Raw genomic sequence first — 27631 nt, forward strand, 5'->3', positions numbered from 1 at the left:
TTCAGATTAGCTAAAGGTTGACATTCTATATTTATCCCTCCTCCTCTCTTTATAACCTTCCTTGTACCTAGCTTCTTGGAGTCACTTACTATTTCTAGAATCAAAATGGTCTCCCTATATACACATAGAATAACTGCTAGAAGAAACTTGATGTTCAAATTTCCTTGAGTATTGATCATTTTTAACACTGGCTACTGTCACAAAAACAGCCCCCTTTTTTTCTGTACGTCATGTATTCAAATATGGCCGCCTCCAGACAGCAGCGACAAGAAGGGCGCAGACATAACACCTCGTATGGCAACGTGGGAAATGCGGTAGTCCGCGCTGTTTCAAAAGTTCCAGACCGTCGCTGGCCTCTGTAGGCGCACAAGGATTCCACGCGAGGGGTGGAGAAATAGAAGGCATTCACCGAAGTAAGTGCAACTTTTCGGAACATCGGGTGATTCCAGAGAAAAACAGGTCAGAGTGTGTTTTTCTTCTTGAAACAGGGCGAGGTAGGAGTGTGGACGTGGTGTCCTGAGGACATGGAATTCCTGTGGGGAGCGCCGGGGTGGAAGTGCTTAAAGGGAAGCAGGTGGGAGTCCGATGCTTTTGGGGTCAGAATTGGGAGGGCTCGTTTGAACAATGATTAAGGTTGTCCCGACTGTCAGGGTGCAGGTCTTTGCGGATCACTCTGCTTGTATGGGGTGGATGTGATATTTTCAATGAATGCAGTGTCTGATTCGGGTTCGGGGTTTAATATGGACAGCAGTGAAGTTGGTCGCTATGAGTCGGAATCCACTCGACGGCAATGGGTTTGGTTTTTTTTTTTTTTTTTGGTTCAGAGAAGTTGGAGCCGGGGGATGGACATCGTAAGGGGTGTCTGGTCTAGGTTTCGCCTTAATAACGGCGTAAGGGTGGTCCATGTCTGTGGTACAGAGGCTTGTGAGGACGAAACTTTGGGAGCCCAGGACCCCAGGAACCTCGGCTGCTGGAACAGAAGGTGGTATATTCCCTGGCCAGTAGTTCGAAAGCCTTGTTTAGATAATCATATATTTTCTCCTCTTATCCCGCGGTTGGCTAACTACTGTCTGACAGACTCATCCACCACGCTGCCCATAGGTCTAGGGCTGCTTTCACGCTGCATAAGCAGAATTTAGTCCTGGTTGCGCAGTGGTTAAGAGCTCAGCTGCTAACCAAAAGGTCAGTAGTTCGAATCCACCAGCAGCTCCTTGGGAACCCTGTGGGGCAGTTCTGCTCTGTCCTATAGGGTTGACAGCAACATCACACAAAGGTTCACAATACAAGCACACTTTCTGCTGTGCTGGCGGAATAGCTAGTTTATTTATCCTCTGGCAAGGTGAGCCATAGCCCAGTTTATTAGTCATTGTGTATCCTGTTCCCACTGGTAGTGTTAGTGTTAGTGTTAGTGCAGATGAGTTTAGGTATGTTGAGTTTAGTGCAGATGAGGTTAGGTGTGCTATTCTACCCACGTATATATGTAAAAGTGCTTGACCACTAGAAAATGTCGATTTTATCTAGGTCATCTCTCCCATTAATTCCTCACGTTCCTTGTGTGTGCCACTTCTCTTTCTCTTTTAATACACCTGTTATGGATTAAATTGTGTCCCCCAATAATATGTGTTGTAAATACTAACCTCTGTGCCTGTGTGTTTTAGTCATCTAGTGCTGCTTATAACAGAACTACCACAAGTGGATGGCTTTAACGAAGAGAAATTTATTTCTTCACTGTAAAGTAGGCGGAAAGTCCAAAGTCAGGGCATCAGCTCCAGGGGAAGGCCTTCTCTCTCTGTCGCCTTCTCATCAGTCTTCCTTCAGACTAGGAGCTTCTCTGCACAGAGAACCTGGGTCCAAAGGACATGCTCCGCTCTTGGCACTGCTTTCTTGGTGGTATGAGGTGTACGGCGCCCCACTGCCCCCCTACTCCCCCTGCCCCCTTCTCTCTGCTTCTTCTCTCTTTTATATCTCAAGAGCTTGCCTCAGGACACTATCCAATCTTGTAGATTGAGTCCTGCTTTTCTAACACAACTGCCGCCCATCTGCCCTCATTAACATCATAGAGGCAGGATTTACAACTTATAGGAAAATCTCACAATACCGGGAACCATGGCCCAGCCAAATTGATATACATATTTTTGGGGGAACATAATTCAATCCCTGACACTGTGGTTATAATCCCATTTGTGAAAGGATTATCTTTGTTATATTAATGAGGCAGGATTAGTATAGGGTGTATCTTGAGTCAATCTCTTTTGAGATATAAAAGGGATTAAACAAGCAAGCAAGTAGCAGAGACGAGGGAAGAGAGATGCCCGTCCACATAAAGTTTACCCCAGAGCAAATGCTCAAAAGAGACAAGAACCTTCCCCCAGAGCTGACAGAGAGACAAAACCTTTCCTGGAGCTGGCATCCTGAATTCAGATTTCTAGCTTCCTAAACTGTGAGAAAATAAATTTCTGTTTGTTAAAGCAACCCACTTGTGGTATTTCTATTATAGCAGCACTAGATAACTAAGATAGAATTTGGTACCGGAACAGTGGGGTGCTGCTGTAATAAATTCCTACAATGTGGAAGTGGTTTTGGAACTGGTTAATGGGTGGAGGCTGGAAGAGTTTTAAGGTGCCTAATACTAAAATCCTAGATGGCATTGAAGAAACTGTTGGTAGAATTATGTATGTCAAAGGCATATATAATGAGTGCCAAGAATGAAGTGAGGAGAGCCATAGAGAAAGTCTCTGTTGTCTTAGAGAATACATATGGCTCCAGCAACAGAATGTTGCTAGAAATATGGATGTTAGATGTGTGTCTGGTGAGGATTTAAAAGAAAATGATGAACATGAGATTGGACAATGGAGGAAGGGTGCTGTGGTGCAGTGAATTACTTAATATGACCTGCAGCCTGGTGGATTGCTTTTATATGGTCTTTCTTGCCATGTTCTTGTAACACCCACCCAAGTGGGGACACCGAGCCCGTAAATTCTGTTGAATGAATCCCGCCAACAGAATCATGCCCATCATTCCCATCGGAAGAGATTACTCCATGTTTGTCTGCTAAGCCACCATCACCAGCAAGATCCTTAGCCCCTCCACCCCTATCTGATGAGATTAATCTAGCTGTATCTGAAGAACCTTTGTCTGAGTCTTTGCCCGGGATATTACGTGAGGCAGATGCCTTACAAGACAATGCTGAAAGTTCTCAAAACACATCCCTGACACTCATTTTCACTTCTAGACCTATAACTAGACTTAAGTCCCGGTGAACCCCAAAAAGTGAAGTACAAAGTATGACTCAGGAGGAGGTACACTACACCCCAAAAGAATTGCTTGATTTTTCTAATATGTACAAACAGAAACCTGGGGAATATGTGTGGGAGTGGCTATTAAGGGTGTGGGACAATGGTACAAGGAACATAAAGATGGATCAGTCTGAGTTTATTGATATGGTCCACTAGGCATAGATTCTTCATTCAATGTTTCAGCTTGAGAGGTTAGGAAAGGATCTAATAGTTTATTCGGTTTGGTTGCTGAAGCATGGATTATGTGGAGGGCTATACTAAATGAAGTTGAAGTACCAGACTGGTGTTGGTATACTGTAGAAAGCCTTAGGTATCCAAAGGCTTAGAGAAATTGGCATGTTAGAGTGAATTTTGTCAGGTTAGACCCACAGACCCACACAGGGAGTGTCCGGAGACATACCTTTGACCATAACAGTGAGGAACAAATTTGTGAAGGGAGCCGCAACATCCTTGAAGACTGCTGTGATTGCTGTTTTATGTAAGTCACATTTGACAGTGGGAACTGCCCTAACTGAATTAAGACACCTAATAACAGTGGGGTTGATTGGACCCTGTGATAGTAGGGACCAAGTGGTGGCACTCAATCGACAAAGACAAGGTGGACGTGGTTACTGTAATGGAGAGCAGAGTCAAAGTAGTAATCAGAATAGTCTGACTTTATGGATTTATGGCATTGGCTACTTAGTCATGGTGTCCCTAGGAGTGAAATAGATAGAAAATCTGCTAAATATTTACCTGATCTCTGTAAAAATGGCAGTTTCTCCAGCTGCTGTTTCTATGCCATCACTTCTCACTGTCTTTAGTGTTATTTGTTTCTCTCTGTCTCCTGATTCTAGGAGCTTCTCAGTGCAGGGATCCCAGGTCCACTCTTGGCTCTTCTTTCTTAGTGGTGGTGAGATCCTTTTCTTCCCGCCCCTGGGATGGCTCATTTTAAGCTAGCTGGATGGCAAAACTGACCAATCCCTTTGGTCTGCCATAATTACCTTATTTGCACAATCCCATCCAATCAGTTGGGTGGGAGTTGCAAGACTATGGCAACAAAGGCTACACAAAAGGCATCCATTGCACCTCACTGAGTAACCTCACCCTGAGGACTCTGCCCTATTAAAGAACTAATTCTTCTCTTTTTTTTCTTTTTTAAAATTTTTTTATTGTGCTTTAAGTGAAAATTTATAGTTCAAGTTAGTTTCTCATACAAAAATTTATACACATATTGTTATGTGAACCTAGTTGCTCCCCCTATAATGTGACAGCACACTGCTCCTTTCCACCTCCGATTTCCTGTGTCCATTCAACCAGCTCCTATCCCTTTTTGCTGAAGGATTAATTCTTAATGACTGTTTTTGACTGGTAAAATGATTTGCGAGGGGAAGGTAATCTTTCAAGATTCAAAGAGCCAATGGCTGGAAGAGCCAGGGGGTGGCCTCTGATACAGTGAATTACTTTATATGATCATTCTAGCCATAATTTTTGTATCTCCCACCAACTGACTACATGAGACTATGCAAATGATGTGTATGTAACCCTAATGAGGGGATTGCTCAGCTTTGTAGTCCCACTAGGTTTAAAGGGAGACACTGAGGAAGGGAGTGCAGGAGCTGTAACACCAAAGAGAGAGAGGGAGAGCTGTAACACCAGAGACAGTGAGAAGCAGCGGCAGTGAAATGGCAGCAGCAGAACCAGCAGAAAGGCAGGAGACCAACAGGAGATGGTGTGGTGGTCTTCCCGGCCCACAGAGCGAGAAACCTGAGTGTCTTCGGAAAGGAGGCTTGCTGGTGGAGTGAGGTACACCCAGGTACTTGGTGGAGTAAGATTTCCCAAGCCATGGAGCTAGAGCTGAGCGCCTGTGGGCCAAGGTTTACTGGTAGAGTTGGGTGCCTCAGGGCATGTGTTCACACAGCTAAAAGAGCTTTTTAACACTTACCTGAGCAGGGCAGAGGCCAGGTCAAGGGGCTGAGGGGTCAAGGTGCAGGGAGAGACCTGCCTGTGGGCACAGCTGAGAAGAGACTGTCCTGATCGAAGAACTATATTCTGAGCTTTCCTGAACCTGAATCACAACCTGTTACTTCCCTAATTAACCCTGTAAACGTGAGTATTGTCTGTGAGTTCTGTGTGGCCGTTGCAACCAATTATCAAACTCGGCAGAGAAGTAGGGTGAATTGTGGGAGGCACGGATGGTGTCAGAAGTAAAAACGCCTGGTGAGAGGAGGTATATCAGACCTCTGCCTCATAGGCATGGTGCGATGGATCACTTTTATGTGGCCTTTCTCGCCATGGTCTTGTAATCATTTGGGTGGGACGGTGTAGATAGGGTAATAGTGGCCCACTAAGGAGATTGGTCAGTTTAGCTATCTCTCTGGGCTTGAAATGAGCCATCCCAGAAGTGGGAAAGAGAGGATCCCACCACCAGGAAGGAAGAATAGCCAGGAATGGAGCACATCCTTGGGACCTGGGATCCCTCTGCTGAGAAGCTCCTGGAACAAGGAGACAGAGAGAGAGAGAGCTGTAGCACTGAATATAGTGAGAAATGGTGGTAGTAGAGACCAGGAGACAGTGTAGTGGGCCTCCTGTGGAGTAAGAAAGCTGAGTGCCTTTGGGTAGGAAGCTTGATGGAGGAGTAGGGTGCCTCTGGGCACTAGGTGGGGCTAGGTTGGCTGCCCAATAGAGCTAGAGCTGAGCACCTTCAGGCCGAAGCTTACTGACCAAGTGGTGTTCTTAGGTACTTATTAGCAGAGCTAAAAGAGCTTTGTAACACTTGCTCAAGCCAGGCAGAATCTGAGGGGCCAGAGAGGGGCATGCCTGTGGGCGCAGCTGAAAAAACACTGTCCTGATGGAAGAGCTGTATCCTGAGTGTTCCTAAACCTGAATTGTAACCTGTTACTTCCCTAATAAATCCCATAACTGTATTACCTGTGAGTTCTGTGTGGCAATGACTATGAATTGTCAAACCCAGCAGAGAAATAGAGAATGCCATGGGACGGATGGTTGGTGTAAGGATTAGTAAAGATGACGGAGAGAGGAGGCATGTCTGACTTCCACCTCATGGGACAGCCTTGGGCTGTTGATCTAGATTCTCCTTCCCTCTTGTGAAGTTAGAGGGGATCAGATGCCGCCCCCACGCAGTTTTTACACTTGGCATAAGAAGCGGATTCTTTACAATGGTTTCAGAGTCATGGAAGCATGGGACTTTGTAAGAGAAAGAACGAATGGGCTTGGGAAGTGAAACTTTTGATTCTTAGATGGTTACTTGGTTGTTGTTACCGGTATGGCAGAAAGGAATGTTGTACTACAGCTGGAGTGGCCTGGAGAAAAGTCAGGCCAGATAAGCAGGATGATTGATAGGAGGCCAGGGTATACTGGTTCCATCCAGCCAGAGGTCCAAGGTTATGTGCATATGAATGGGAAGATAGTTAAGGTTTAGAGAAGAGAGAATGAAACTGGAGTAATTTAAAAAATGGTTATGTCCAATGACTGCCCTGACAGAGAACACAACAGAGAGTCCCTGATGGAGTGGGAGGAATGGTGGGGTGCAGAGCTCAAATTCTAGTAAAAAGACCAGACTTAATGGTCTGACTGAGACTGGAGGAACCCCAGAAAGCATGGCTCCGGGACTCTCTGTCAACCCAGAAATAAAACAATTCCCGAGGCCAACTCTTCAGACAAAGGTTGGACTGGACTGTGGGACATAAAATGATACTTGTGAAGAGTGTGCTTCTTAGCTCAAGTAGATACATGAGAGTAAATGCGCAGCTTCTGTCCGGAGGGGAGATGAGAAGGCAGAGAGGGTTAGGAGCTGGTTGAATGGACATGGGAAATCAGGGGTGGAAAGGAGGAGTGCGCTATCACAGTACAGGGAGAGCAGTTAGGGTCACATAACAATGTATGTATAAATTTTTGTATGAGAGACTAACTTGAATTGTAAACTTTCACTTAAACTACAACAATAAAAAAAACAATTATGTGTTTATCAGAATATACTATGGATATTAAATATTTCTCCTACCTAATGTAAAGAGGAGCCCTGGTGGCACAGTGGTTAAGAACTCTGCTGCTAACCAAAAGGTTGGCAGTTCAAATCCACCAGCCACACCTTGGAAAGCCTATGGGGCAGTTCTCCGCTGTCTTGTAGGATCACTACGAGTTGGAATAGACTTGTCTGCGATGGGTTTAATGTTGTAAAGCAGAACTAAATGTATGGTAGAAATGAATATTGGGTATTACAGATCACAGAGAGCAGGTAACTCCGCCTTCAGCTAATACCTGATTGAATATGCTAAAAGGGGAACTAGGATTTGCCCTAGGGAAACACAGGCTGTTTGAATGCAGTTGCCCTGTGTGTAGAGTGGTGGCTTAGGTTGAAAACCTGAGCACCATGCAGAATTTGATTTTGGACAGTCATGCAGAACCACCTAGAACTACTGAGAGAACAGAAGATTTACATTTGAAGGAAGGACGTGCAGAGGAAAGTGACTGTTTTGCTTTTTGAATTTTGAGCAAGTGGTTTGCTTTTGGATGCATGGAGGCTGGAAAAGCCAATGCCCATCAGATGGAACTCCCTTCCAAGACTGAAAGTTAAGGGAGGTGGTGAGTAGACAGCTTGGTATGCTCAGTTGTGGTGACTACCTCTTGAGTCCACTCATGAATGGAAGTGGAGAAGGTACAGCAATGAAGAGACAGGCTGAGTTTGAACATGTTCAACTGGCACCCATTGACCTAGCCCACGGGAGCTATGGATGAGAGAGAGAGGAATGGCTGGCTGGTCAGAATTAAAGGGAGTTGTGGACTCCTGAATATACTGTGGAACCTGTTGACCTAGCCCAAGGGGACTACGGATGAGAGAGTGTGAAGAGGCCCATCTGAAGTGCCGGGAGGTGTGTGTTAACTCTAGAGCCTAAGGCTGCTATCCATTGTGACCCAGCTTGGATGGCGAGGGATGAGCTGACCAGAACCTGACTGAATGAAGAGAAAGAAGACGTTTGACATCATGAGCTGGTATAGATTGCTGCAGTTTCATGGCTTGCTATGGACTAGACTTTGCTTATGAACGTAGATGCTCAAAGTTCCAACCAGAACACAAACTTCTTCAGACCAAGCAACATGCTTGTCTCCTCAGTACTGATTTGATAGGGACAGGCAATGCAAACATTGGCTCTCTAAAACAGAGGGAGATAAAGGCATGAAGTGGCTGGCTTACATGCTTTCATGGGTGTGCTTAGACTCAAAATGAGGGGAACAAGAGAGGAACCTCACTGGATAGATTCTTCTTTTCCTGCTGAGTCTGGGGAATACAGGTTGTTAATGTGCTGATAGGATTATAGGATTCAGTTGTGAGTGTTGATTGTTAAGAGGGTTAACTGTGATTGTAAAAACCATAATTCTAGAGGCTGCAAATGTGAAAGAATGGACTAAGGGGGAGGTACTGGCTGGACTGGAGTACAATGGCTGAACCTAAAATCTTTTAAAGATTTTGCTATGCTGATACCTCGAGAGGCTCAGAGCAAGGGAATAATCTTTTCCCAGTTAAATTTTATCAGACAACAGGAAAGGTAAAGCCCAGTCAAACTGTTAAAAACCTGACTAGATCAGATAGACACCTGCAGCAGACCTCAATTTCTGGTGCCTGTGTAATCTCACCCTTAGGACTCTTTTGCCTTACTGAAAGACTAATTGTTAATGACTGTTTTGCATTGTTAAAAAAGATTGGAGGGGAAAGTTGTCCTCCAAGTATGAATGACTATGGCTTAAAAAAGCCAGGGGGTGGCCTGTGGTGCAATGGATCACTTTTGTGTGGCCTTTCTTACCCTGCTCTTGTAACTCCCACCCAAGTGATTGGGCAAGACTGTGTAGACTGGGTAATTGTGGCCCACCAAGGGGATTTGTCAGTTTAGCCATCATGCTGGACTTGAAATGAGTCATCCCAGAGGTGGGAAAGAGAGGATCCTACCACCACTAAGAATAAACAGCTAGGAATTGAGCGCATCCTTTGGACCTGGCATCCCTGAGCTGAGAAGCTCTCGGTACCAGGAGAGAGAGAGAGGTATAACACTGAAGATACCAAGAAGTGGTCGCAGAGAAATGGCAGCAGGAGAGACCGGCAGGAGAAGGTGCAGTGGGCTTCACAGCCCACAGAACAAGAAAGCTAAGTGCCTTTGGGCAGGTCTCAGCGCAGGGATCCTGGGCCCAATGGACGGGCTCCACTCCTAGCTCTTCTTTCTTGGTGGTAGTACGTCCCCTCTGCTCTGGGATTGACTGCTCTTTAAGCCTAACAGTGTGGCAAAACTGGCTAATCCCATCATTAAGGCTCCATACACCTTATTTGCATAGTTCTACCCCCACTAGAGTGTCATACACCTTGTTTACATCATTAACAAGCTATCCAGTCCTCTTGGTGGGCCTCAAGCACCTCATCTGCATAGTCTTCACCCAGTCATTTGGTGGGAGTTACAAAGACTATGGCTAGAAGGGCCATATTAAGTAATTCACTACACTGCGCATACCCACAGGGGGGCTGTGTACCTTATTTACATATATAGCATGCTTTCAATCCTCATTGTGGGCCACAAGCACCTTATTTGCAATTATTGAATGCAGCAGAGAAGTAGAATGTGCTGTGGGAGGGACAGATGGTGTCAGAATTGGTAAAAGGGCTGGCGAGGGGAGGTATGTCTGACCTCTGACTCATAGCAGTAAGCTTTGGGCTGTTGATCTTAATTTGCCTTCGCCTTTGTGAAGTTAGAGTAGGTCAGATGCCTGCACTATGCCATTTTTACAGTTACCTAATAATTTGGTGGGAGTTAAAAGGCTGTGGCTAGAAAGGCCATATAAAAACAATCTGTCACACCCCATTGGGTTACTACAAATAATGCTGTTTTGAAAATAGTGGTACATGTCTTGTGGTTCAAATGTGAACTCATTCTGGAGGAATATATACCTCAGACTTAAATCGTTATTTCTAAGTGTCTGTATAACTTCATTCTAATAGATGATACCCAAATGTGGTCCAATGGATCGCTTTTGTGTGGCCTTTCTCACCATGGTTTTGTAACTCCCACCCAGGTGATTGAGTGGGACTGTGCAAATATGGTAATTGTAGCCCATCAAGGGCATTGGTCAGTTTTGCCATCCTGCTGGGCAAGGAAAGGGAGGAACCTCAGAGGCAGGAAAGAGAGGAAACTCCCACCACCAAGGATGAACAGCCAGGAGTGGAGAGCGCATCTGTTAGACCCAGGATCCCTATGCTGAGAAACTTCTGTACCCAGGAGACAGAGAGCGAGCTGTAACCCTGAAGACGGCGAGAAGCGGTGGCAGAGAAAGTGCAGCAGGAAATACTGGCAGGAGAGACCCGCAGGAGACCATGCAGTGGACTTCCCAGCCCAATGAGCGAGAAAGCTGAGTGCCTTTGGACCAAGGCTTACTGGCAGAGTTGGGTGCTTCTGGGCATTTATTAACCCATTGCCGTCGAGTCAATTCCAACTCATGGCAACTATATAGGACAGAGCAGAACTGTCCCGTAGGGTTTCCAAGGAGTGGCTGGTGGATTCAAACTGCCAACCTTTTGGTTAGCAGCTGAGCTCTTAACCACTGTGCCACCAGGGCCCCAGGTACTTGTTAAAACAAACAAAATCCAAACCTGTTGCCATCGAGTCGATTCCAACTCATAGTGACCCTATAGGGCAGAGTAGAACTGCCCCATAGGGTTTCCAGGGAGCAGCTGGTGGATTCGAACTGCCAGTCTTTTGGTTAGCAGCTGAGCTCTTAACCACTGTGCCACCAGGGCTCCAGTTGCCTATTGGTAGGGGCTAAAAGAGCTTTGTAACAATTGCCTCTGAACAGGGCAGAGGCCGAGGGGCCAGAGACAGGTGTGCCTGTGCACAGCTGGGAAGAGGCTGTCGTGATGGAAGAACTGTATCCTGAGTGTTCCTGAACCTAAATTGTAACCTGTTATTTCCCTAATAAATCCCATAATCATGAGTATTGTCTGTGAATTTTGTGTGACCATTGCAATGAATTGTCAAACCCAGCAGAGAAGTAGAGAGTGTTGTGGGAGGGACGGTTGGTGTCACAATTGGTAAAGACGGCGGAGAGAGGAGGCATGCCTGACCTCCGACTCATGGGAATCAGCTTTGGGCTACTGATCTTGATTCCGCTTCCCTCGCCTGAAGCTAGAGGAAGTCAGACACCACCCCCACACTATTTTTACAAAAAGTGTTTTCTAAAGTTGTACAGCTTTACGGTTCCTTGAGCAGAATAGTCTTCAGTTTATAGTTAGTGCTTTATGTGGCATGTTTAAAATATGTTTTCAGACCCTAATGTAAACTCATGTTTTTATTAAAGCTTCTTTGATTTATCATCGTCATTGATAGTTACACTTGACCGCTAATTTATAGTTTTGTATTTTGTGAAATAAGGATCAAGCTTAATTTTTTCCGCACATATATATCTGATTGTCCAAGCGCCATTTTTTAAAAAGACAGGTTTTACCCATATCTCTGCTAATTTTGAATATTAGGTTTTATTGCCTATGGGTGTAAAATGTTCTGAGCCACCAGAGACAGAAAGGGCCACATAAACCAGAGACTTCATCAGCCTGAGACCAGAAAAACTAGATGGTGCCCGGCTACCACCAGTGACCACCCTGACAGGGAACACAACAGAGAGTCCCGGATGGAGCAGGAGAAAGGTGGGGTGCAGAATTCAAGTTTTAGTAAAAAAGACCGGACTTTATGGTCTGACTGAGACTGGAGGAACCCTGGAAAGCATGGCCCCCAGACTCTCTATCAGCCCAGAACTAAAACCATTTCTGAGGCCAACTCTTCAGACAAAGGTTGGACTGGACTGTGAGACATAAAATGATACTTGTGAAGAGTGTGCTTCTTAGCTCAAGTAGATACATGAGACTAAATGCACAGCTTCTGTCCGGAGGGGAGATGAGAAGGCAGAGAGTGTTAGGAGCTTGTTGAGTGGACATGGGAAGTCACGGGTGGAAAGGAGGAGTGTCCTGTCACAGTACAGGGAGAGCAATTAGGGTCACATAACAATGTATGTGTGAATTTTTGTATAAGGGACTAACTTGAAATGTAAACTCACTTAAACTACAATAAACAACAACAACAAAATGTTCTGAGCCACCAAATAAAGGGACAGTCAACAGTATTATAGGCTTTGTGTTAAGGTGAGTGCCAGCAGCAGTGGCAGCATCTGGGCCTCGAGGAAATGTTCCACTCATATTGAATTTTTCCTTCAGCCTACAGGCCCTGACCTCCCAGCCACAAAAGAATCACTTGAAGGAAGGAGGAAGAGGTTCCAGGATTTGGATATTGTCATTTCTGGGGACATCCTTCACAGGAGACTGAAATTTCTGAACAAAAATTAGAGCTAATCCAGAAAATACAAAAACAAAGCATCCCAGTTGCTGGCAGTGTCCCAAGAACGAGAGAAAATGGCCAAGGCCCAGGTGATTTTGATTTGTTTTATGCTTTCCTTTGTTTCCTAAAGGATTTGTAGAGGCCTGTAAAATGTCAATTCAGTTCATCTGAAAAGTATTAATTTGGAAAAGTAGAATCTGGAGAGAAATAAATTTAGACTCGGACTTCAGCATTAGAAAATATATTGTTCATGGGATTAACACTAACTTATTTATGTTGCACACAATATGTGACTGGAGTTTTTTTGTTATGTTCACTGTCAACTTGCATTTAATATTTTTCTGGCCAACCCAAGAGAATCATTATAATGTAAATGCTATGCCCAGTTTTTGAGCAGAAAGAAGATAAGTTCCTTGGGGGCCTTCAATATTCCATGAGACTTTTGCCTGAATAAGTTTCTTTGATGTTTCTTCCTGGAGGTGATGAGGTAGACAGCAGCATTCTCATAAATGTATGTAAAATGAGACTAGTAGTAATAGTAGCAGCTGTCAACCACCTCTAAGTTCAGTGGTGGGAGAGAGAATCACCATCAACATCAGCCCAAGGCTGACTTCTGTGAGTTGGAGGTCAAACATACCTGCGCCCTCTAACATTTTTACCAATTCTGACACCAGCCATCCCTTCCACGGCATTCTACTTCTAGGCTGGGTTTGATAATTTGTTGCAATGGCCATACAGAACTCACAGACCATACTCATAGTTACAGCGTTTATTAGGGAATTAACAGATTATAATTTGGAATTAGGATCAATGGGCTACAATTTGGGATCAGGATCAGGAAACATGTAGGCATTGTTTCCCTTCTTCAGTGCAGGACAACTCTCTGTCTCCTCTAGGCTTCCTGAAGACAGGTTCCTCTCAGCCCTGTTAGGACATGCTCTGCTCAGCCCTCTCACTACAGGCTCCCTCTCTTGGGCCTTGGCCCTCGGCCTGGCCTCTGCCCTGCTCGGTTAAGTATTAAAAAGCTCTTTAGCTCTGCCAATAAGTGCCTGGAGACACCCCACTCCACCAGCAAGTCTTATGCCTGAAGGCACTCGGCTCTCACACTCTGTGGGTCGGCAATCCCAGTTTAGCTGTTGGTTGAAGTGTCCATCGTAGCTGCCTTGCTCCCTGGACCTGATAACCCACTGCGCCTTCTTGCGCCAGTCTGCTGGTTCTTCTCCCACCATTTCTTTGCCGCTGGGCTCTGCTGTACTTGCCACTGCTTTTCGCCGTCTCACCTTCTCTGGTATTACAGCTATCTTTCTTCTGGTTCTAGGAGGTTCTCAACACAGTGACCTCCAGTCAAGAGGGTACACTCCTCTTGGTTCTTCTTCTTAGTGGTAAGGTCCTCTTTTTCGCTTTTGGGGTGAGCTCATTTTAAGCCTAGTGGGATGGCAAAAGTGACCAATCCCCTCATTAGGGTTCCATACACATTATTTGCATGGTCCCATACCCACAGGTGTTCCATGCACCTTGTTTGCATTATTACCGGGCTGTCCAGTTCCCTTGGTGGGCCACAAGCACCTTATTTGCATAGTTCCACCCAATCATTGTGTGGGTGTCACAAAGACTGTCAAAACTCACAGCCGTCGAGTCGTTTTCCAAATCATAGTGACCCTATAGGACAGAGTAGAACTGCCCCATAGGATTTCCAAGGCTGTAAATCTTTACGGAAGCAGACTGCCTCATCTTTCTTTTGCAGCACAGCTTGTGGATTTGAACTGCCGACCTTCTGGTTAGCAGCCGAGCACTTAACCACCGCACCACCAGGGTTCTTTAGACTATGAGTAGAAGGAACATATTAAGTAATTCACTGCACTGCAATTACCAGCATCAAAACCTGTCTAACTTAAGGAGCGATGATGACCAGAATCAGCCAAAGGTTATTCTTGTGAGGTGGAGGTCAGACATACTTCCAGTTTCTAATCTTTTCACCAATTCTGACAGTAGCCATCTCTCTGTGGCACTCTCTACTTCCCTTCTGGTTTTGATAATTTTTTGCAATGGCCACACAGAACTCACAGACCATATTTACACGTAAGTGGTTTTCAAGAAACAGGGTACAACTCGGGATCAGTATCAACAGTATGCAAATGAAATAACTACAACTCAGGATCAGGATCTGGAAGCATGTAGGCAAAGTCTTCCTTCTTCAGTGCAGGACAGCTCTCTCATCTCTTTGGACCATGCAGGCCTCTTCTCAGCCCCTGAGTACAAGGCCTTCTCTCAGCCCCTTGAGGACAGACTCCTTTTAGCCCCCTCAGGACAGGCTCCTCTTGGCCCCTTCAGGACAGACTCCTCTTGGCCCTGCTGGCTGTCATCACTGACTGTGCCACAGGACTCCTTCCGGGCCTGTCCCCACTGGCACTGCCACTGTGTTCCTTCTGGGCCTGTTGCTGCCTGCTCTCGTGCTGTGTTCCTTCTGAGCCTGTTGCTGCCTGCTCTTCTGCTGTGTTCCTTCTGGGCCTGTTGCCGCCTGCTCTTCTGCTGTATTCCTTCTGGAACCATTGCCGCCTGCTCTTATGCTGTGTTCCTTCAGGGCCTGTTGCCACCTGCTCTGCTGCAGGGCCCATTCTGGGCCTGTTGCCATCTTAAGTGTTACAGCCCTTGACCTGTGTTACAGCTCTTTTAGGAGGTTCCTTACCTCCTCTCTGTTTCTTTTCTCTTCTTTCTTTCTGCTGCTTCTCTTCCTGCTTCTTTCTGTCTCCGAAACCTCTGTGGTATTGGCAACATACACACACAAACTCCTTGTCAATTTTAAGGCATGGCCCTTCTCGGGAAGCGGGTCCATGAATTAACCAATCCCCTGTTGGTAGGCCATAAACACTTCATTTGCTTAGTAGGCTGTAGTTATTTCATTTGCATACTGTATTGACGATTCCTTGCAAGGTACCTACCAATCACAGGGCAGGCTGCAGCCCTGGAGCAGACAGAGAGTATCAAGCCACAGTGTTTACAACTTAACCAAGAAATGTAACAAACCCTCTTGGGTAGAAAACTAGGGCAAAGATAACTCCTCAGGGCATAGAGGAAAAATCTCTCAAGCTGTTTTTTCCAAAGAACCAAGGCAAAAGGCTACATAAAGGAGCTCATTTCACCACAGGTAGACATTCTCACTCTATCCATGTTTACTAACCTCTTATTTATATTCTGTCTTTACTACATTTTGGGTAATTTCTTGTACATTACAGGTGACTAATTATCTCTTTAGTGTATTTGATACCTGTGGTAAAATGAGTTCCTTTATGTGGGCTTTTGTCTGTGTTCTTTGGAAACCCCAGAGGTTTTGTTACTTTTGTCTGGGTTAATTGACATTTCCTTGGGTAAGTTGTAAACAACTTGGTATGGGTAATTTGTAAACAACTTGGTTTGATACTTTCTGCCTGTCCCTGGGCTGCAGCCTGCACTATGGTATGCGTCTTGCAAAGATTGGTCGATAGACTATGTAAATGAGGTGAATTGTAGCCCAGCCACACCTACTATGCAAATGAAGTGTCTGAGGCCTACCAAAAGGGTATCGATCAGTCATAGCCTTGCCCTGAAATTGATGAGGAGTTTATAGTTATAAATAGCCAGCCCTGCAGAGGTTTCTCAGAAAAAAGAAGCAAGGAGAGAAGGAGAAGGAATAAAACAGAAAGAGGAAGCAGAGAGTAGCAGAGGCAAGGAACTTCTGAAAAGAGCTGTAACACTGGTCAAGGGCTGTAAAACTGAAGACAGTGAAAGGCCCAGAAGGGGCCCAGCGGCAGAGCCAGAGTTGGCAGATGGCAGGGCTGACAGGAAACTGTCCTCTGTGGGCCAAGAGGAGCTGAGAGAGCTGTCCTGCACTGAAGAAGTGAAACTGCCCACATGTTTTAAGATCCTGATCCTGAGTTGTACCTTGTTCCTTAAAAAAACACTTTACTGTAAATATGGTCTGTGAGTTCTGTGTGGCCATCAAAACGGATTAATGAACCCAGAAGAGTAGAGAGTGCCGTGAGAGGGATGGTTGGTGTCAGAACTGGTAAAAGACTGGAAGGTGGAGGTGTGTCTGAGTTCACCTCATAGGCATCAGCTTTGTGCTGATCCTGATCATTATCCCCCCTGAAGTTAGACAGGTTCTGACAGTGCTACTGATACTGCTACTACTCCTAGTCCCATTTCACAATATGCTTTAACTTGTCTGTTGGTGTATACAAATACGAGTTGGTGTAGTATATATGTGCGTCTCTGTGAGTGTGTGTGTGTGTGTGTGTATAAATGTGAGATGTTTCTACCTTACAAAGAAATTTCCACTGCTACACATTATAGAAAATTCTCCTTTCATGAGTGGATGGATTATGGAATGCACAAATTCAGAATAGTTTATTATGATTTTGCTTTTTCTATAAGATGTTAAAAAGAAAACCTAGGTAAATAGATGCAGCAACCTATATAGAGGAAATGAGCAGAACAACTTCCCTCACATTTCATTCATATGATCAAATGACAAATACTTGATTAAACAGGATCCTCTTAATACAGGAATCACTGATATTCAGCGATGTGGTTGTGAAGTTCACCTGGGAGGAGTGGCAGATCCTGGACCCTGCTCAGAAGGACCTGTTCTGGAATGTGATGTTGGAGAACTATAGCAACTTGGTGTCCATTGGTGAGGACAACTCTCCTGTCATAGGCCCCGTCATTGGCCTTTCCTTTCTCAGCTGCTGAAATCTTTGGAGTGTCAGTGGTGCTTGGAAGTGATAGACTCTCAGTCCACTCTCTGGCTCTAGGTAAGTGGGTATATTCTTTCTACTATTGACAGAAAAACATTTACTTTGTAAGTTTGAAAATTATTTTTTCACAAATATAACATTCTGCAATCTTCATAAACCCAAGGCCAATTTACTGAGTCTAAGATTCTGTGATTTCCTATGAACAGGGTGTCGAGGTAGCAAACCAGATGCACACCCCAGGTTGGAACGAGAACAACCATGGACTTTATTAAACAGAAGCCATAGTGAAATCTTTTCAGGTAGGCGAGCAAAAAGCGGTAAGGGGGGAAGGCTGTGGAAATCATGTTCAAGTTAGAGAAGATGTCACATCTGTGAGGGATGTCAGAGGATACATAAAAGTACCTCCTTGTATCCCTCTCCCCATGTGAGACCTCTTTTTCTTTCAAGGAGTTTAGAGAAATAGATAGTCTATCTTTTCTGAGACAGATCCTCATTTATTTGGCCTACGTTTTGATAATTGTGTTCCATAATTTTCTTCTTCCTAGGATTCTCAAATCTTTCCCCTCTTCATATGCTTCCACCTCTCTTACTATGAAATTCCACCTTCAGTGCCTCTCACCAAAGAGAATACTTTGAATTTATGGCTGTTCTCAGAGTACGGCACCTTCCTCCCCCATTAAGTAATATGGATTTCCCCTTCTAGCACCCAACCCCACCTTGAATGTTGTGACCCCACAGTAAACTGGTCTCTCACTGTGCTTCTGTCTCCTTCCTTAGCTTCTATTTTCTCCCACTCTGAGGTTCTCTGAAGGTTCTGATGTCCATTTTCTCATTTATTCTCCTAACCTTTTAAAGTTTTCTTCATTCTAATGAGTTAATCTTCTGTTTCCTAGAGACTGTCAAATTGACATCACCCTTGAAATTGTCTGACATAGACCTTTTTGTATATATTTTATTCCTCTTGACGAAACTTCCCTATGAGTTCACATTATCTACAAGGAACTAGGATCATCTTCCCGACAAGAAAACTCTTAGCTTAGGTTATCCTTTAGTACTGTACATCTGAAATTCTAGCCATTAACAATTACTGTTAATGTTTCCTACCCAGAGGGATGTCTTCTTTAAAAATTCTGCCCTTCCTGATGATTTTTTAACTAGAAAAAACATTTTTAACATGCTACATTTTCAGGTGTGTTATAAATCAGATCCTAACTCATGTCTCCAACTCTGACTATAAGAATCAGCCCAAAGATGGTTCCTATGAGGACAAGGTGAAATATAGCCCAATTTCCTAACTTGTACATTATTTCTGACACCAGCCATTCTTCCTCAGCACTCTCTTTTTATAATGGATTTGGTTATACATTGCAGCGGTCAGAGAGAAATCACAGAAACACCATATCTGTGGTAACTTTTTTTTTTAATTGTTGTGCTTTAAGTGAAAGTTTACAATTGAAGTTAGTCTCTCATACAAAAGTTTATACATACATTGTTAATGTGACCCTAGTTGCTCTCCCTATACTGTGACAGTACACTTCTACTTTCCACCCTAGGTTTCCTGTGTCCATTCAACCAGTTCCTGACACTCTCTGCCTTCTCATCTCACCTCCGGACAGAAGCTGCCCATTTAGTCTCATGTATCTACTTTAGCTAAGAAGCACACTCTTCATGAGTATCATTTTATGTCCCATAGTCCAGTCTAATCTTTGTCTGAAGAGTTGGCCTTAGGAATGGTTTTAGTTTTGGGCTAACAGAGAGTCCGGGGGCCATGTCTTCCAGGGTCCCTCCAGTCTCAATCAAACCATTAAGTCTGGTCTTTTTACCGGAATTTGAGTTCTGCACCCTACTTTTCTCCTGCTCCATCAGGGACTCTCTGTTGTGTTCCCTGTCAGGGCAGTCATTGGTGGTAGCCAGGCACCATCTAGTTCTTCTGGTCTCAGGCTGATGAAGTCTTGTTTATGTGGCCCTTTCTGTCTCACGAGCTAATACTTTCCTTGTGTCTTTGGTGTTCTTCATTCTCCTTTGCTCCAGGTGGGCTGGGACCAATTGATGCATCTTAGATGGCTGCTCGCTAGCTTTTAAGACCCCAGACGCCACTCACCAAAGTGGGACGCAGAACATTTTCTTAATAAACTTTGTTATGCCAATTGACCTACATGTCCCCTGAAAGCATGGTCCCCAGACCCCCACCCCTGCTACTGTCCTTTGAAGCGTTTGGTTGTATTCAGGAAACTTCTTAGCTTTGGTTTAGTCCAGTTGTGCTGACTTCCCCTTTAGTGTGTGTGTGTCTTAGTCATCTAGTACCACTATAACAGAAATACCACAAGTGGATGGCTTTAACAAAGAGAAGTTTATTCTCTTACAGTCCAGTAGGCTACAAGTCAAAATTCAGGGCTTCAGCTCCAGGAGAACGCTTTCTCCGTTGGCTCTGGAGGAAGGTCCATGTCATCAGTCTTCCCTTGATCTGGGAGCTTCTCTGCGCAGGAACCTCAGGTCCCAAGGACGCGCTCTGCTCCTGGCACTGCTTTCTTAGTGGTATAAGATTCCTATGTGTCTCTGCTCGCTTCTCTCTTTTATGTCTCAAAATAGATTGGCTTAAGACACTATCTAATCTTGTAGACCTCTTCGGTATAACTGCCACTAATCCATCTTATTACATCATAGTGATAGAGTTGACAACACATAAGGAAATCACATCAGATTACAAAATGGTACACAATCATACAACACTGGGAATCATGACCCAGCCAGTTGACAGATATTTTTGGGGGACACAATTCAATCCATGACAGTGTGATAACAACTTTTAATATAACAAAAATGTATATAAACGGAGAAGTGCATAGGATGATGTCCACCAGTGTTTTCCCGCACAGAACCTCAACACCTCAAGGGTATCCACTTACTCTCCCTGAAACAGATGTTCACTCTTGTCAGCCATGAAACCTTTCAACCAGCAACTGTTCTGCGATGTTACTCAGTGGGCTCCACTATGACCTGCTCTTCTCAGCTGGCTCCCAGCTCCTCCTGGCCGACTCCAGGATAACTCTTGGATGGTCTCGGTTCTTGGGCAGTTCTAGCTACTCTAGGCTGGCTTCATGACAGCTCTTGGTGCAGAACTCCCTTAATGGCATGCTGTCCTCTGCAGGCAGCTGCCTGCTCGTGGTGCTGCTTATCCCTCAGAGGGATAAGCATAAGGAACTTTGCATAACTGGAATGAAGGTATTACTGGCTTTCAAAGCCAAACAGGCAGATTGTTTGCGTTCAGCTAGAGGACAGCAGAAGAGGTTCAGTTTTGCTCACTAAACCATGTGTGCTTAACACGAGCATGTATCTTCTTCCCTGCCTGAAAGAGAAAGCAAAAGCTTGTAGCTCTCAGTCTGGGGATGAAGGGAGAACGATTCACTTTCTGTGTTTGAAAATCCCTCTGTGTTACATGCCTAAGAAAGTTACATGTGCTGGCCAGGGTTCGACCTTTACACTCTGCTGCCACCATCCAAGTTTTGTTTCCACAGATTCTTGTCTCATCATAGGTGTTTCCTCTATTGCTGTTGCAGCTCCAAGTGTTATACCTCTCTTACCCTGGTCTGAGAGGGTCTCAACACCTGGCCCCCATGTAAAAAGGATGAGCACACTTCCTTCTCTTGGCTCTCATCGATCAGGAGGCCCCCCCAAAATTCTCAGTGTTTTTGGCCTTTATATAGGCCAGTCCTCAAGACTAGGCAGGGCTCCTGAGGCAATCCAGGTAAAGGTCAGATTGAGTAAGTCTCCCACACCAACCTGGGTAAAGGTCAGTTACTGAATAGGCGCCACAGGTGTAGTTCAGTGAATTACTTAATATGGCCCTTCTAGCCATGGTCTTTGTGACTCACTCACAATGAATGAGTACAAATAAAGTATATGTAACCTGTGATGGTTGGGGTTATGTGTCAACTTGGCTGGTCCATTATTCCCAGTATTGTATGGTTGTCCTCCATTTGGTGATCTGAAGTAATTATTCTCTATTTTCTGTGTTGTAAATCCTAACCTCTATATTTTAATGAGGCAGATTTTGTGTGGGGTGTATCTTGAGTCACAACCTTTCAGGAGGACATGACTCAACTCTCACCCTTACTCAAGCTACACCATTCCCTAGGGTGTGGCCTGCATCCAAAGTATATATGTGGGTGCTGTTGCATGCCTCTCTCTCTCTGCATATGGATCCTCAGTCCAGTTCATCACAGTCTGACCTCTGGTTCTTGGGACTTGAGCCAGCAGCTGCCTTCTGACTGCTGATTCTGGGATTTGCCAGTTTCCGCAGCCCCGTGGACCAGCAACCTATCGTCTCATCTAATTCACCAGCTTCTACAGCCTTGTAAGCCAGCAGCCTGTCATCTGGCCTGCCAATCTGGTTCGTTGACTCCTGTGGCCACATGAGGAGAAGCCTACTCCTGACCCACTAATTTGGGACTTGCCAGCCTCCACAACTGTGTGAGCCATTTCCTTGATATGGTTCTTGATTTCTGTGAGACATTGCAGTGAATTATGGAACCCAAAGGCAGGTAGGAGAATACTGACGGGAGAAGGAGTATTTGATGTTACAGATGATGGAGTGATACAGCAATTTGGAAAAGTTGTACATCTGGGACATCTTTGACCTCTGCCTCGTAGGAACCAGGTTTGTGCTGATCATTATGAAAGAAATTATTCATTTACTCCCTTGCGAAGTTAGAGGAGGTCAGACGCTACTGCCACGGCATTCTTACACCATTGCACTACCCCGTGGCTCAAGGGAAATAATTAGCAGCAACCCTTTTCTGGCGCAGCAAATTACTTAATATGGCCCTTTGTAAAAATGGTGGGGGGGCAGTGTCTGACCTCCTTTAACTTCACAAAAGGGAAGGAAAATCAAGATCAATAGTTCAGGGCTGATTCCTATGAGACAGAGGTCAGACATGCATCCTCTCTCCGCCATTTTTAACAATTCTGACAGCAACCATCCCTCCCATGGCACTCTCTATTTCTCTGTTGGGTTTGATAATTCATTGAGTGGTCACACAGAACTCACAGACAATACTCACAATTATGAGGTTTGTTAGGGAAGTAACAGGTTACAATTCAGGTTCAGGAATGCTCAGGATACACTTCTTCATCAGGACAGCCTTTTCCCAGCCTTGGTCACAAGGAAACCTCTCCGGCCCCTTGGCCGCTGCCCTGCTTAGGCAAGTATTACAAAGCTCTTTTAGCTCTGCTGATCAGTGCCCCTTGGTGGGCTACAATTATCCTATTTGTGTAGTCCCCCCCAATCACTTGGATGGGAGTTAGAAGACAATGGCAAGAAAGGTCATACAAAAGGGATCTATCACACCGCATCCTTCTAGCCATACTCTTTGTGACTCCCACACAGTGAGTTGGTGGGACTATGTAAATAAGGTACATGGAATCTGTGTTCATTACAACTTGGCTAGGCCATAATTCCCTATATCAGGTAATTGTCCCCCCATTTTATGGTATTGTATGTATTGTAAATTATAAAACTCAAGATTAGGGGGATGTATCTTGAGTCGCACCCTTACTACAGGGCGTGACTCAAGTCACCACGTTTCTTAAGTCACACCCTTGCACTACCTTGCTCAAGTAAGGGGAATGTCTTTGAAAAAATTCTCTTACTCTGGATCTCACATCTGGTTTGTTCTCATCTGACCTCCAGTTCATGGAGATTGAGCAAGCAACCGCCGTATTACCTGCCAATTCTGGGATTTGCCAGTTTCTGCAGCTCCGTGAGCCAGCAGCCTATCTTCTGACCTGATTCACCAGCTTCCACAGCCTTGTGAGCCAGTAGTCTGTCATCTGGCTTTCTGATTTGGGTTCATCAGCCCCTGCGATCACGAGTCAGGAGAAGCCTATGCCTGACCTAGAGATTTGGGACTTGCCAGCCTCCACAACTGCATGAGGCCTTTCCTTCAAACAGTTCATGAGTTCTGTGACATGTTGCAGCGAATTTTGGAACCCAAAGATGAGAGGGAGAGCACTGAGTGGAGTTAGAGATGATGGAGTGGTACAGAAATTTGGAAAAGTTGGATTTTTGGGACATTTCTAACCTCCACCTCATAGGAACCAGCTTTGTGCTGATCATGATAAAAGAAATTATTCATTTACCTTTATTCCTCACTCTCTTTATCCCACCATGAATGAACCTTCTCTTCCTTCATGATATATCCTCATTTCCTCCACCCCTTGCTAGCCCTCTCATAAAAACCACTTTTCATAATCAGCAGCTACTTTCCTTGCTTTTTTTCAGTAGTTTATCAAACTAGAATGTAGACTTCATAAACATTAGGAATATGTTTGTGTATCCCAAAGACCTTTACTATGTACATGTAAAAATTGTTGTATCCCAAATGTAACATTCTACATTTTTCACATATCCAACTATGCCTGGTGAATAGTTGTCTTTGAGTGAGGATTTGTGGAATGAATGAATCTGTCCTTCTCCAGTAGAGTTCAGGAGACCTCACAACCTCTGTGGTCTGCAGGTCACAGTGACTTGCTTGTATTTTACATTATCTGCTTATTTTGCAAGGCCTTATATAAGAAGCAGCCAAATCTGTATTCATTCATTATGTATTATCTAACCTTATTTCTACACTAACTACTTTTGCTCTTTGGGTTGTTTATATTACTGAATTTTTATCAGTGTGCAAGGAACATTAAGCATACTGTTTTATTTACACTCATAACAGGGTTGTCATAAAGATCTACTTTACATCAATGCGTTTTTTAAAATGACTTCATTACAAATTAAGATGATGGAAAGATTCCTTTTTCTCTTCTTTCGTAGAAATCCAGAATGTTGATGATCATCTGCTTGCGCACTCGCAAACTGAAAGAAGGGTGGACAGCATGGAACAGTGCTATGAGCATAATGCATTGGAAAATATTGTTCATCGGCCCCAAAATCATTTTTCTTTCAGGGAAAATCATGGTATGTTTGACTTATGTGAAAAAGCTGTGAAATCAAATTTAACTTTACCAGCAATCAACCAGAGCAAAAGCGATGAAATAAAAAACTCTGCTGAGCTTAATGGAGATGAGAAAACCTTTGTCCATTCTGGCCATGAGCAATTTTGTACTGAAATGAAATTCCCTGAGAGTCAGAAATCAAACAGCATGAAGTCCCAACTCATTAAGCATCAGAAAACTCACAAAACAGAGAAACCATATGTATGTAGTAAATGTGGGAAAGCCTTCATCAGGAAGTCTTTCCTAACCAATCATCAGATCATTCATACCGGAGAGAAACCCTATAGATGTAGTCTATGTGGGGAAACCTTCTTTAAAAAGTTCAAGCTCATTGAACATCATCACACAACTCATAAAGGACAAAAACCATATAAATGCACAGAATGTGGCAAAGCCTGTCTCCGTAAGTCACACCTCAGTAAACATCAGAAAACTCATATGGCAGAGAAACCCCATATATGCAGTGAATGTGGAAAAGGATTCATCTATAAAGTAGATCTCACTGTTCATCAGCGAACTCATACTGGAGAGAAACCCTATATATGCACTACCTGTGGAAAACGCTTCATCGGTAAACGTGATCTCACTGTTCATCAGCGAACTCATACTGGAGAGAAACCCTATATATGCACTACATGTAGAAAACGCTTCATCCGTAAAAGTGATCTCATTCTTCATCAACGAACTCATACTGGAGAGAAACCCTATATATGTAGAGAATGTGGAATAGGCTTCACCCAGAAGGGAAATCTCATTACTCATCACCGAATTCATACTGGAGAGAAACCCTATTTATGTGATGAATGTGGTAAAGCCTTCAGTCAGAAGACATGCCTCGTAGCACATCAGAGATGTCACACGGGAATAACTCCCTTTTTGTGCAGCGAATGTGGAAAATTTTATTCTCAGAAGTCAAGTCTCAATAGACATCAGAGAATTCACACCGGCGAGAAATACTTTAAATGAGGTGAATGTGAGAAAGCCTTCGACAAGAAGCCAAACCTCATTGTACATCAAAGATCTCATAGGAGAGATACTGTATGGTTGCAGTGAGTGTGGAAAAACTTTTGCCTACATGTCTTCCCTTTTTTCATATGAAAGAATACACAATAGAGAGAAATGTTTAGATTCAATCAAGGTGGAAAACCCTTCCACAGTGAGGCACATACCAGTGATCTCATGCAGCAGAAAAACCCTGTTAATACAGTGACTATGCTGATGCCTCCTGTGGCAGCTCAGACATCACTAACATCGATGGGTTCCTAACAAATAGGAACATAGTCCTTGTGGGACAGCCTGTTGCTAGATATGAACCCTCAAGAGCTAACAGAGAATTTGTACAGGAGAGAAACCTTATGAATGCAGCAAATGTGGTAGTGCCTTCAGTAATCAATTACCTCTTATTTTATGTCACCTAAAACAGGTTTGTGGTGTTGGCAAAGAATATTGAATATAACGTGGATTGCCAAAAGAACGAACAAATCTGTCTTGGAAGAAATACAACCAGAGTGCTCCTTAGAAGCAAACATTGTGAGACTATGTCTCACATACTTTGGACGTGTTATCAGGAGGGATCAGTCCCTGGAGAAGGCCATCGTGATTGGTAAAGTAGAGGGTCATCAAAAAAGAGGAAGACCCTCAGTGAGATGGATTGACACAGTGGCTGCAGCAACAGGCTCAAGCATAACAACGATTGTGAAGATGGCGCAGGACTGGGCAGTGTTTCATTCTGTTGTACATGGGGTTGCTATGAGTTGGAAACGACTCGATGGCATTTAACAATAACAACAACAAAACAGGATAAAGTCAGAAACAGTCACAGTGAAGAGGGTTGAGCAAAAATTTCTACCTCATTGTATGGCTACAGAGTGTATCCTGAGGGAAATCATATGAATGCAGAGACTGGGAAAGCCTGATACGCTCATTCTACATAAATATGTGCTTTGATATCTTGACATAATCAGATGTTAATAGAAACACATACACTTTGGTTGTTCTGTTGTGTCAATTAAATGAGTGTGAGTTTATCTCAGTGGAGGAAATAAAAACTGGATTTTTAAAACAGAAAAGATAATCAGTGTCTTGAATTTTGCTATTAATGTAAAAAGCCATGGGGGGTGGTTGGTTGCAAAAATGCAGTATTGGATTGGTGGGATTTGGAGCACATATATATCAGTTGAATTTCCTCCAGATCAGTGTGAAGGAACAATTAAAAACCAGAATGTCTACCGTCAATTTTAGAACTTTCTGTCATGCAGACAGACCTAAAAAACAGTAGTGTTACATTGAGATTATTGATTAATGTAATGAATATTTGTCACACACTCCTGTTTGCCTGGCCCTGTTTCCAGGAGCTGAGGATACTCTGGTGAATAAAACAGTTCATGCCCTCTTGGAGAGAGCACTGAGTTACTTGGTTTATATTTAAGAGGAATTTTGACACTGCAGCTATTCTAGTGAAAGGATGATGCAACTTCTACATTAGGTGAAGTAGACATGGAACAATTGGTACAAGGGGTTTAGTTAGAATTTTTAGGAGTTAGAAAACCCTAAAAATTTCATATGTCAATTTTCTGTCAAAATCTAGTTGCCACTGAGTTGATTCCCACTCATGGTGACTCCATGTGTGTGAGAATAGAACTCTGCTCCCTAGGATTTTCCATGGCTGATTGTTTGGAAGTAGATCACCAGGCCTTTCTTTCGAGCCACCTCTGGGTGGACTTGCATCTGCAACCTTTGGTTTAGCAGCCGAGTGTGTTAGCCCTTGGTACTACCCACAGATTCTTGGGGTAAGGACTACTTTTAAGAGTTCTTAACCATCCTAGAAAACAAGGTTTTCTTTCCATGCCCATGTCTTCCCTCCTCAAGGAGATTATTCATTTATATATATGTGTGTGTGTGTATATATATATATTTATATTGTTGTTGTTGTTACTGTGGTGAAATCAGTTCCTCTGTGTGCCCTTTGGCCTGGGTCTTTTTTTGGAGAAACAGCTTGGGATTTTTTTTTCCCCTAAACCCTGAGAAATTGTTGCCTTTGCTCTCCTTTATTGGAGAAGCAGTGTGGGAGGAGGAAGGGTGTTCCCATGTTGTTTTCTACCCAAAATGATTGTTACTTATGGCCAGGGGATTCCCCTGGTTAATCGACATTTTCTGAGTAAGCTGTAAACAACTTGATGGTTTGGTAGTTTTGTCCACTCTGGCCTGATAATTACAAGACCTGAGTTGATTGACA

The 27631-nt window shown here is 44.0% G+C and overlaps 1 protein-coding gene across 1 annotated transcript; it reads left to right on the forward strand.

The window, feature by feature from the left end:
* The first annotated feature begins 230 nt into the window (after positions 1 to 230).
* LOC101348448 (zinc finger protein 613-like) lies at positions 231 to 25899 on the forward strand. Its single transcript, XM_023736216.1, is given in 8 exon segments — positions 231 to 358; positions 12681 to 12750; positions 17204 to 17330; positions 17601 to 17693; positions 24215 to 25421; positions 25423 to 25541; positions 25544 to 25639; positions 25642 to 25899. Coding segments are annotated over 8 exon segments (2013 nt in total). The 3' UTR covers positions 25815 to 25899.
* The last annotated feature ends 1732 nt before the right edge of the window (positions 25900 to 27631 follow it).

Source organism: Trichechus manatus, unplaced genomic scaffold (genome assembly GCF_000243295.1).
Source record: "Trichechus manatus latirostris isolate Lorelei unplaced genomic scaffold, TriManLat1.0 scaffold00087, whole genome shotgun sequence".
Lineage (NCBI taxonomy): Eukaryota > Metazoa > Chordata > Mammalia > Sirenia > Trichechidae > Trichechus > Trichechus manatus.